The sequence below is a fragment of the Corvus kubaryi genome, unplaced genomic scaffold, assembly GCF_017639235.1.
Source record: "Corvus kubaryi isolate FWS band 111438036 unplaced genomic scaffold, C.kubaryi_AGA036_p1.0 37272, whole genome shotgun sequence".
NCBI lineage: Eukaryota > Metazoa > Chordata > Aves > Passeriformes > Corvidae > Corvus > Corvus kubaryi.
In genome coordinates this window covers 285,884-298,500 of record NW_024581084.1, presented here as the reverse complement: position 1 = coordinate 298,500, position 12,617 = coordinate 285,884, and the positions used below count along the sequence as shown (strand labels likewise).

The 12,617-nt window shown below is 38.2% G+C and overlaps 1 protein-coding gene across 3 annotated transcripts in view; it reads right to left on the bottom strand.

The window, feature by feature from the left end:
• HELZ (helicase with zinc finger) overlaps positions 1 to 12,617 on the bottom strand; it is an 84,914-nt gene that overhangs the window by 13,257 nt on the left and 59,040 nt on the right. For all 3 annotated transcript variants that reach the window (XM_042025478.1, XM_042025477.1, XM_042025479.1), the window contains exons 20-24: positions 10,159 to 10,342; positions 9,035 to 9,263; positions 5,715 to 5,919; positions 1,719 to 1,770; positions 733 to 926 (exon numbers count right to left, since the gene is read on the bottom strand). In XM_042025478.1, the coding sequence (XP_041881412.1) occupies positions 733 to 926; positions 1,719 to 1,770; positions 5,715 to 5,919; positions 9,035 to 9,263; positions 10,159 to 10,342 (864 nt within the window). The remainder of the gene's footprint in view (positions 1 to 732; positions 927 to 1,718; positions 1,771 to 5,714; positions 5,920 to 9,034; positions 9,264 to 10,158; positions 10,343 to 12,617) is intronic.

Sequence of the window (12,617 nt, the reverse complement as noted above, 5' to 3'; positions counted from 1 at the left end):
ACAGACATGTTACTCCACAAGCTTCTGCAGCCTTTGTTCTTTCCATGCATTTTCCTCCTGGAATATGTGACTGTGAAGGGTAAAAATAAAGCAGAGACTGCTTCTTTAATGTGTGCAAATTTTGGTGAGACAGTTTTATTTGTAATCCAAAATTCCATGCATAAATGTAGCCTAAAAGACCCGATTAGAAATCTTCATTCTGTTCCCGAATGTCATTAAGGAAAGGGACTGGAGAGGAAACTGGTTCACTATGAGGTTCTGGAAGGGAAAAACATCCCATTATGCTTATTTTTCTTATCACTTCACTTCAGACACCTTGCACTGCAGACATCCAAAACTTGTAATCTAGACTGTGTGAAGCCAATAAAGAGAAACAAACTTGGTGTGAATCACTGAGGTCTCTCCAATGATTAAGAACTGAACCAGGCAAATAATTCAGAGGCAGGTGTCTCAAGTCAGATGAGACAGATTCCACTGGTGTGCCTAAAACACACCAAATTACATGAACATGAAATTGCTTTTAGCCTGCCTGGAGTTATTTGTGGGAGCAAAGCTTTCAGGTCCATATTTTCTGGTGGTCCTCTGCACTGTCACTCCTAAAGCCAGCAATGCCCACAGATTTGGAGTGCTGAAAAAAACCTGCAAAAAATTCACTATCTGATTTTGCCACACATTCATGTGCATACAATAACTGAGGTGGGGACGGGGGAGAAACAGAAAATGAATTCTTACAGGCAAAGGCACAGACATGACCATATTTCCTCCATAGACAGCAGGTACATATAGAATACTTGTCCCAGTGTGTGGATCTATCCTTTGAACAGGACTTGGAGATTTCCCCAGATTGGGGTGAGGTCCCAGAGGAGGAGGGGGAGGAGTATATGCTCGGATAGGATTTCCAATTAGAACAGAAGGATTGGGCTGAACTGAAAATAAAAATAAAAGATACATACATACAAAAAAAGAAGATATATACACAAAAAGAACATGAAGATGACCATTTCTTTGGGTTTTTTTCATCCTAACAGCATCTATCTTTATAATGTATGTGTGCAACTCTCTAACAGCATAGGTCTGGTACACTAACAGAAAGCATTAATCAAATCCTGTATTCCATTTCAAAAATTTGAAGAGGCAGAAAATACGAGCTGAGATACAGAGAAACAGGTAGCTGGTAAGTGCATTAATGAAAGAATGTTCCAAACCAATTAAATATGCTGACAGTCAGAGTGGCTGTTAAGCACTGCATCAAAAACTAAAATAACCCTCCTTTTCTAGCAGGGAAGACAAGCTGTAAACTAATACTTTTTCAAATTAATAACAAAATTATTCAGCTGTTGCATGCTACCTTGCAAAGGTATGATCAGGAGTATCTGGCTATATGACAGCACAGTTTACCTTCAAAGTACCTCAGAAAACAGTGCATGCAAAATAATCTCCAAACCCTCTTAGTGCAAATACACTGGTACAGGGTTGCAACAATGAATTTCAAACACAGCCATTTTTCAAAGGCCAACAACTATGTTTGTGTTAAGGCTCCAAAGGGAGAGCCTTGGAAATATCAAATGTCCACTTAACAGTTTGTGATCTGATTCCCACATGCAAACAACAAGTAAATGCCTTTCAAACAGAGAAGAGACCAGATACTCAATGTATATCAAACTACTGTCAGCTTCACTGGGCTTGGGAATTCCCCCAGGAACTGCAGAGGCACTTACCAATTCCATCAGGTGGGAAATGGTCATTCTGGTTGTGATGATGGACCTTGCCCTTTAAAGGAAAAAACCCAGTAATAGTGATCTTTGCATTCTTATACAAACCAAAGCTTTTTATTTCAAGTGAACATGATAATTAAACATAAAACAGAGTTTGAAAGGAGTCAGCCCAACAGTTTATTCTGACACATTCAGCCATCCAGTTCCACCACCTGACTATGAATTCACAAAGCTGGACATAAAACACCACTAAATCAATTAACCAGTGGGTCATTACAACTCCCTCTGGGAAAACTCTCTCCCAAAGTCTATTTTCAGATGCAAAGAAAGTTACAGCAGATATTTTGATTTTCTTTTCCCACCATTTTATTTCCCACTGTCCCACATCTTTCAGGAGCAGCACCCAGTACCAATGTAACCCTCAGGACTCCTCTGCCATAGCAGCTTTAGTAGAAGAATGATCCATTTTCTGCTCCGGGTTCCAGCTGAAAAACACTGGAGACAAAGGAGCTGCCCCCAGTTTTACTCAGTTGCTCACCCAGCCCCATTAGACATTTGTCTCCCTGCCCCATCTCATTTATCAGCTTCTGGGCTGTGGTTCCTCTGTGACTGCTCCCCAGAAGTACAATACAGGAGAGTAAAGAACCCCAGTGCTCCAGGGAAACTGTTCTTCCTTGGTGAACTGTACGTTAGAAAAGGATTTTAACAGACCTGAGTTATCCCTACTACTTTCTCATGAGTTTGCAGCATCAATTAATTAGTTAATACTCATAAACTGTGAGCACATATTCCATTGCCAGTATGCTCTCAAGTCCTTTGCAGCACAGAAATACTTAATCAGGACCTAAGTATGTTCACAAATTTAAAATAAATCTAAAAACGCTTTGATGCTGCAAAACTTTTCTTGCCCAGGAGATAAGCCTAGGCAGTTTTCCAGCACTCCGAGCAAATTAGTCAGGGTACAAAGACAGGTTGTTTGACAATGTTGACTCATGCATAAACCAGATTAAAGAACTGGTCTCCAAATTCTCCTCTCATTTGAAAAATGAATTATGGAAAAATAAAATAATAATTGCTTTTCATTGCAGCACTTAGACAAAGGAAGCCTGTTTATTCAACAGAGAAGGATCCAATCTAAAAACATGGAGGAGCTACAGCCTTAATCACTCATGGACAGCACACAGCATTTCTGTATCTGTTACAATGTCAGAGGCAAGCAGCATGTGCAGAAGTCTGACAAACCTCTGTTCTAACCTGTCAGACCTGTATTTATAGGTGCCATATTTTTAAAACTGAAATACCAAATAATGATGTAAGTTTGTAAGAAAATAATGACGTAAGTTTGTAAGAGGAGCTGTCCTCTCAGTGGGAGCTTCAGCACGTCCCTGTATGAGATTGGTAAATGAAAGTCAACTGGGGCCACCTGGAAGTTGGGGAAGGGAGTTGCTGCCTTTCTTTTTTCTTTTTCTCTTCACAGTTTTGACAGTTCAATGATTTTTTAATAGTCTGTTACTAACTCAATTGTTACCATTTCTCAAAGATTTTCACACCAAGGCTCATGTCCCCACCCATCTCCAAATACCTAAACCTACCCTAGAACTGATGGTGACTGACACCACTGGAGCACAAATACACTCAGTTTCCTCTAAAAATTCACTCTACCTTTGGAATATAAAAATCCACATGACATAAAGGCACTCAGAGGAAGCCCAGACCAAGATTTGGGTGACTGCACCCAAGATTTGGGTGAGGCAGTCAACAGCTTCATCATTCCTTGGATCCCCCTTTAGTCAACAAACGGGAGTAGAGAGTTCTGGAGAGATTTATTCCAACCTGTGGTCCTCACTGACTGCAGGAAATGTCTGGGATGATGATGCATCCTGATTTAAGTGCCTGAATCCAGACCAAAAGCTGGCAGGCAGCAAGTGGGAGGTAGGAAAGTTGTAAACTCAGAGCTTAGTTTACTGTACGTGAACTACCCTGAGGGAAGCTCCGAGTTCTGGAAACTTTCCCTTTCCACATCATCACCTTTAATAAAGGCTGGCCCCATCCAACTCCGACATTCCTGCCTCACTCCCATGCCCAGCCAAGCCACACAAACACAGGAGAAGGCAATGCCCTCACACAGTTCCATGCTGGCTGTTTGCCTCTCAGACAAAGAAGACTGAAACGTATTTCCTTCTTTAAAATATAAACAGCAAAGAGGTTTTTAATGTCCCTACATAAATCCAGGAGCAATTCTGCTGAATAAGAAGGTGCTGTTTGTACAAAATCACATGTGAAAGACAAGCCCTGCCTTGCACAAGGTCCATAAACTCACCACAAAACATGGTACTGGAGACTGTTCTTATTTTTTTGCTAGGTTCTAATCCTTCATTTTTAATGTTAAATACTGTACTAGGATGTCTAAAATAAGCAAAACCAACCATCTGCTTTCAAAACTCAAGCAAAGGGAAATGTATCCCTGATCCCAGCCGTATTCTCAGTGTATTTGATTATTACCTGCTCACTGCTCTGCTGTTACTGCACACACTCACTACCTCTCAATGGCATTCAGAGGGAAGATTTTATTTAGACTTATGATATAGGTGGTTTAAACACTTCACATCTCAAGCTGAAAACACAGCACTGGCAATCTGAACAGCACAAGGGCTTAGTTTGCCAACAAACTAAAGAAAAATAAACAGAGCTTTCTACTTACGAGACTCTCCCCAACACTCACTCCCCTTTTTTTAACGTGTACTATACCTGCATTTTCAAATACTTTTTTTTTTTCATTTAGGAAACTAGAAGTATTAATAATGATGCTCTATTATTAAGGAAAAGACTGAAGAGCTCATGAAAAACGAGAGTGCAGCAGTGGCTTTAAAAGACAATTTTGTAATTTCTGGTTTTCTATAAGCCCAGTGTTTTGACACATGACTAGAAGCTTTAGAAATCTGGTGTTTGTTTCAGAAAGTAATGCATCTTGATGAAGAAACCAAATGTTCTCACTTACAAGCTCCCTTTTAGGAAGGACTGCCAAAGGGAAGGCTTTCCTTTTTGTATCAAAAAAACCTGTCGTAAAAATTTCATTTCAATGATACAGCCTGGAACAAAAATGCAAAGCTATGGGAAATACATGCAGTTCTTCCTTCCTGTACACTGAGTTCATCACAAAGCTGAAAACCTGCATTTCAGCTCCACTTCTAAACATAGTTTAATTAAACTACAACCCAAATGATTTTGATATAAACTACAAAGAACTATTAAAATAGAATTCATTACTAATATATTACCCCCCAAGAAAGCTCTAAAATTTAGTGTTGTTCTTTACCATCCGAAGGAAGCTATGTATTTTCATCACTTCTTCACCTGCTTTTATTAAAAGAGCTGATGAAATTACCACTCAGAGGTAATTTTATCTCTCTGCCCTCTTGATGCTAATGAAATTTGGTCTTCTGAATGACATTATCACTGAGCTAATCTATGCAATAAACCAGTTTACAACATATTTTTAATTACATCAAAAAATTATCTTACGTAACTTAAGTCCTTGAATTTTAAACGTGATTTTAGACCAAACCAAATCCCTTCTGGCTATTATTTTGTTGGCTTCTTTATTCCTTGTCAGTTTCTGTATCAACCTGATGTTTCTTGAGGTACAGTCAGAGCACAGCTTGGGATAGGGATTGGCTCTTGCTCAGAGGGTTTCGTCTGATTTATCTAAACCCTGAGGTTCCATGGCTGAAGTTCTCCACGGTCACTGCAACACTGCCAAGGTGTGTTTTAATAAGGAAACAAGGCTTGGACTACCCCTAGCTATACTGCTAAAAACTTCATGATAATACAAGTCTGGAGGTTTCACTTGAAAATGCTGAGGATCCCTCTGGAATTTGCATTCACCTCTGATTGCATTGATGCAATTTTAAAACAAACAGCTTGTTCCATAAACCTTTTATGTTCTTTCTCTACGTTCACTTCCAGTTTCTGACAGAACCATCACCAGTAACACTTTACCTTTGGAGGTGACTGCTGCTGTTTGGTGGGATTGGCTGAGTGCTGATGCCGGAGAGCTCGGGGGATGAACTCAGGGGCCAGAGGGTTCAACACGTAAGTTTTCTTTAACTCCAGAGCTTCCAGCTGAGCTTTGATCTGCTCAAATGTGATGCCATGAAGACTTTCGTTCTCGTGACACAGGGCAATAAACCTTTCCCAGAATTTCCTATGGAAACGATTTTTACAAACAGTGAGGAAGACTCAGTGGTGATTGTTAAAATAAAAACAGATTTAATGTAACTGTGGGACACTTATTTTTTGTGTGTGCACAGTTTACACACCAAGCCATCCACCCTGAACCTGCTCCCTGCAGCTGAACCCCACAGCACAGTGCAAAGCTCCCCAGCCATTTCAAACGGACACACAGGGCTGTCCATGCGCATCAGATCACAGCACTGGCTGGGTATCACATCTAATATTAATAGCATGGACAGCTCCAACTCGGAATTTTTTCCTAGAAAACCAAAAACAGCGAATTCAATGTTTAAAATTCTGGAATGTATGTGATTTAAGGCATTTATTGAAGCTCAGTCACGGGAATTATACAGATTCTCAGTCCTAGATGATGTCACGAACATTCTCTGAATTTAGGCAGATCATTCAGTGTAACAAATACCAAAGCTGAGATATACCCTCAAAACTACTCTTATGAAACACTTCAGAAGCACATGAAAATTAACATTTTGGGCAGTTTCTAGAGATTGAGATCCTCTGGTAGAAAACAAGCAAAACCATAAATTCTAGTGCATGTCAGATTTTTCTGCAACATATAGAAGTATTTTCGAGATAGAAAGACAACCATCAGGTGACACACAACTTGTCTACAAAAATTCTGTTTCCAACTTTTTGAAGGATGGAGGGGTTATTTAAACCATGTAATAAGAGAACATTCCTCCCTGTCTTCTGCTTTCTCATGACATGTCTTTCTACTGCTTTAAAAAAAAGGTCTTTTTTTTTTTTTTTTTGATAACATCCACAGCAGGATCTATACGAAAACTTTACATTTATGATTTTTTTTAACCTCAAAGGAACTTTTTGGGTGAAGTCACTGAAACTTAAAAGGTATTTAAATAAGGTCTGAAGATGTCACATTAAAAAAAACCCAACAAACCTGACTGAGCTGTCTCGTTCAAAAATATCAAGAGTAAAGGTGTGCTTGACTATAACTCCTGCTTGTTCACCCTTCAGTAATAAGGTCTGGCCTATCAGCAAGCCCTGTTCTTTCCCCAAAACCTGTAAAATGAGAGATTGCTGCACACTAGCTTTAATAGCAGTGTCACATTTTGCTGAGTAGCTGACTTTGTGAGAAAGAACAAACTTCTGTCTTGCAAGAATGCTGTGATGCTAGTGATGTTTTTAAGAATTCAAAATAGTTTTCCCTAAAAGCCCATTTCTGTTGTGATTTTATAGAGGCAAGAAATGCTCTTTCAAAATTCAAGATGCAAGTTGGCCCTTTTTCTCCATTTTGCACTAAGGCAAATAGATCTTGCAAGGTTTTAAAAAAACAAAATTAAATGCATCACTGGGATGCTTTAATGATGGAATTCCCTCTGATTAATCAATTCTGTCACCAAACCTACTGCCAAGTACCACAAATCCACTGAGACTCATCCACTTTTGCTCAGAATGCTGAGAATGCCCCAAGCAGTCTCTCTACACATGGAACACTTGTTCTGGGGTGTAAGAACAGAGAATAATACCCTGCTGTCTCTGTTTGAGTGTGCTTGGGAGTTTAAAGGGGGTGTCTGCCAAAACAGCCCTGTCTAGTCCAGTTGGAGCACACAGGAATGTAATGATTACCCTGGGCATACTTCACAAAGCTCTCTACAACTATCATTACAGTCTTGACTCATTTTGACAGGTATTAGAATATTTATAAAATTCAAGTACACTCTAAACTTTTTTGAGGTCTGTTTTTCCTAACGAAATGTCACTTCTTTCAGACTTCTCTACTCCTGTTGTACTAAAAAAGAACCATCTTCCCAGCAGCCTCCCTGAGCCCCTCCAGCACTATTTCCAAAGAGTGAATGTTCAATTATTCAGTGAAACAAGACAATGGTGTATTAAAGGAAAAGCTTGAGATACATCTTAATAAAGTTTCAGTGTTCCTTGTTTCTTAATTATCTTTTAGTTTCACAATTTGGAACAGCTCTACGTCTATAAACAGCTGCTGGTCTTCAAAATGCAAATTCAATCCTTAACTGCCAGCACTGTAATTTATTTACCATGCTGACAGCCTATATTTTTATTTTATTAAGTTTTTGCACGCCCTATTTCAGATATTTTGTAGGAGCACTTGGGAGGGACAGGGGCTCTTTGTCATCAGCTCATACAAACCAGCCCATGCCTAAAAAACCCAACCAGGTAAAGGTAAAAATGAACTAAACCCACAATAACCATTTCTCTGTCAAGAAGATGTTAGAAGCCATTTAAAGCAGATCACTACATTCATGTACAGATACTCCTGATGTGGCCCCAAGCAGGGAAATGGTGAAATTCAGGTTATATTTCATACATACAGTAAACAAAGGTTTGAGTTCCATTTGGCTTTTTCAACTCTAATCTTTGAAAACCACGTCCCTTTTCAATACAGTAGAAGAAGCACTGCTCAGGAAACTAGAACACAACATAGATATAACAACTAACATGTATTTTTAGCTTTATTTTAATAATGTAGTCAGTGCACTGTTTCCTCTCTTCGAGAATAAGCTGCAGGGTTTATCTCTGATCATCTCAAAATTTCAGCTCTTCCATCAAAAAAAAACCCTTTGAAGAACAAGAACTTGGAACCCTTAACGTGTTTACATATCTCAGCATTTTTCACATTTCTTCACTTAGGTCTATAAAATGTAAATTCACTCAAATCTTAACGAGTTTTTTCCGAGTGTCATAAAGACCTATCAAAACACAAATAATGTTTCTCAAATCTTCTACCATCCTACAACTGCCATAATATTCAACTTTAGAATACCACATTACATCACAATTTTAAACTCCGAATTACACATCAGTTTTATTTGTGCATAAAATTGTAACAGGTATACAACAAAACCCTACTAGAAAGTAAAATGAAGTATCTTCAATTGTTACTGTAAAGTGAAAATTTGACCAACTATAAATATGTGAGAACACCGTTTATCAATGACCAGGTATAGCTAACTCACACTTTTTCTCTGTTATCCATGATGACATCCATCATTTTCCTAAATCCATCAGTCACTGATAAACACATTCTCTAGTACCCTTAAGCCCTGATTAACTAAGGAACATAGACAAAGTACCTGCATCTCCCAATGGAACATAAAGCAATAGGATCTCCCACCACAGCTACCAAGGATTGTGCTCTTGTAATGGCAGTGTTGAGAAGTTTGTAATTCGACAGAAAACCGTAATCCAAGTCTTCTGTTGAATCCTCCAGTAACTGCTCTTTCCTTTTAATTGGAGTTTGCTTATGTTTGCATGTATGCCGTGTTCGTACTGTGCTGAGGAACAAAACTCTGAACTGTTTTCCTAAAATGAAACAGAAAACATCTCTGAGATAATTGTTGCCATTTCTGCTCATCCCACGATCAGACCACTGCCCTTGCCAGCCAGATTTCACGCCTAGATTTTCTGAACTCATAGCTACCCTTCACATGAAGAGCTTTATGCAAGAATAATTAAGATTTAAAAATTTTAGAAGATGCGTATTTCATTACAAGAATATTTCCTCTTCAAAAAACTTACGTTTTCACCTTGATATTAATCCCTCCTGAACTTTCTGAAATGTTAATTATCATTACAGCATTGCCAGTCAGTCAATAGCAAATCTTGAATTTATTTATTCTACCTTTAAAAAAAGTTCTGGACATTTTTGATTCATATTTTAAAATTTCTCAAATACATGAATATCCACCATGAAAAAACAGAGCAAACCACTCACTGTCACTTGGTTACTTTATCATCTGCCTTTGTTTGTTACTGAACTAGAAGTGCAACCTAGCAACAGGCTATGCCTACATAAAATCCTTGTTATCAGTGTGATTTCAGGAAGAAACACCTAAATTTTTAGACTCCTTACAGTTTATTCCACAGGTGGAAAAGAAATCAGCAAAACACTTTGAGGCTAAAGTTCTGTTACATTTGTATTTGGAACTGTAAAATCCATCAGTCTGTTAAAAATGTTAAAATTATGTCAAAAATCTCATTTTTCACAATTTTCACTCCATTTATTTTTTAAATAAGGTTGAACTTAATTCTGAGAAAAGATAATGTCCATGAGTTTATAGTCAACGTTGGAGCAACATCTGTGTCACAGCTCTCCTTTTGCTTCCATTGCTTTAGGATAATTTTAATAAGTTATTATTGCAGCAGACACATTTCCCCCTTGCTCGGCCCAGCTCTGGGGCCCAGCACTGCTCCTCACCTTGAACGTTGAGTACTCTCTCCACGCTAACGTCCGAGAGGCGCTTCTTGCGCAGCTCAGCGCGGATCCGGAACACCTGATCGGCATACGGGGTCACCACCCCGATGCTGCCGTCGTCCAGCTTGCCCCAGGCCACGGGCCACTTCCTCCTCAGCTCCTCCACACGCTCCACCACTTCAAACACCTTAGAAGAAAGGCAAGATTCTTAGAAGTTATGCCCCACTGAGCATCACTCTTTGATATGGAAAAGGAATTTGAACTTTAAAGCTCTGAAACACTTACATGACACAGCGTTACACAAGCAATGACACCACTGCATCCTACAGTGATACTCTAAAGTATCATGTATTAAAACAATGTATTCACTATACAGCCCCCTTTTTTAGCTTGAAGTGAGTTTTCCCACAAAAGTCACTGTTAAAATTACAAACTCCAAAATTACAGTAATAATCTTAATTTTCATTCTTAGGTTCTTATGAAAACATCAAGTGCACTAGGAGCCTTCTTGCAATACTTAATCTTATTAATTATTAATACTTAATCTTATTTCTGTAAGTAAATGTACTGCCTAAATAGCTATAATTTTATTTTTCTTCTGGATTTCATATATATGTCATCTTAGAGTCTGATAACTCTAGACACAGAGTCCGTATACCAGAGCACAATCATTTCCCATTCCAGAGGATACCATTGGGAGCTTCAGATTATTCATCAACTGCTAGTTCATCTCTGTGAAATACTATGAAATGTGCTGCCTGAGAAGACTAATGTGTAATAAAACCTGAAAACCTCCTCCTGTGAGGATACAGCCTCAAAGTAATGTCCTGCCAGAGCAGCTCATTTCAACACACCAGAGGTACTGCACTGCAAAAGGCATTTCTGAGTAACTTTACAGGTTTGTGATTCCTTTTCTTTTTTTAAATTTATATTCAATAAATATTTCTCCAGCTATTTAAAGCATAATTGATGATGTAGTTTTCCTACAGCATCACAAATGCAAGCTCAGCCTCTTAAAGAAAAAAAAATCTGTTGATCCTTAAAAAGTCACAAATAGTTTATTTTTGGCAATTTTAGAGGACAGTGAAAATATGGGACTGTTTTTAAGCAAGTCCTGAATATTTTTGTGACATCAATTCTTGTATTTAAAATTCCAGCTCTACTGAGAAAGGATATTAGAATAAACTTTGATATCTATAAAAACCATAGCACAAAAATAATGATCTTTTGTAGGTATTTGGGCAAGATTCTCTGAAAGTATATAGCTTCTGGGTGTGTATTTAGAATTAATACCACATAGGAAAATTTTAAAATGAAGACCAACAAGGGAAAGTGTATTTCCCAGATTAATTCTTAATATAGGCATCAATGAACCCCAAGATGTCCCAATGCAAAACATCCATTAACGGTCAAACTGAAAAAATCTCCTTCATCATCTAATTTCAGTTTTTCCTGTTGGTGTTTAAGGAGCCGCTGTCCTTCATTTCTGCCTGTGGCTATTAATGACTCACAGTTTTCAGACAGTTACTTGGCCACTGAAGTTATTTTTAGGTATTTTACAACTTTTTTTAAATGGCAAAGTAATCCAAGTAGATTAACGAAAGCAGTCAGGTGTCCAGAAGTCATTGGAGCTTCTTATTTAGGAAGGTATTTTAACACAGCAAAGAACGTTTAACAAGCACAGCATAAGAACAACAAACAGGTTTCAAATTGTGCATCAGATGAACCACACTATGATCAGCAAAAGGAAACAGACAGCTCTGCAGTGCTTCATAACAAGCACTAACCAGAAATTCCTCCTAAACTTACAAAAATTTCTGCTATTTCTTTGATTTTCTCTCCCTCCCCTAACTGAAGGTGACTGGAAAAAGGCATCTTCCACTATGAAAAGCATTATCGAGTCAGAACGTGGGAGGTGGGTGCTGCTGTATGTGTTTGTTTTTGTGGGCTTGGGTTGTTCATTTTTTTAAAACACAAGGGAAGGAATGAGAATGAAAGTAATTTTTGAAGAATACCAATAAATCTATGTGAAACAAACAGATTGAGAGTAAGTTTTCACCTAAAAGAATCTCATCTGCACATTATCAGTCAGACACTGATCCTAAACATATTAAAGCAAATGTGAAATGTTACTCCAGAGGACTCTTATCTGAGTGGGAACATTCCTACAACAGTTAAAGAAATCTAAGTTTTACTTCAAATTACAGTTACTCTCAGTTGCTAAGATGCATCTATCAGAATGTCACATAAATTATCAGGAAAGACATCCTGAAGAATGAGACTGAGAGAATGAGATGTGGCTTATAATTTGCAAAGAAAGAAGGTAAATTACTGGAAATATTTACTACAATTGCAATTTTCATTACATCATGTTTAGCAAATTCCATGTTCCCCTCTCCTAGTAGAGGACAATTTATGTCTTCCACCCACACTGAGCATAAACCAGTAAATTTGGGGGAGTG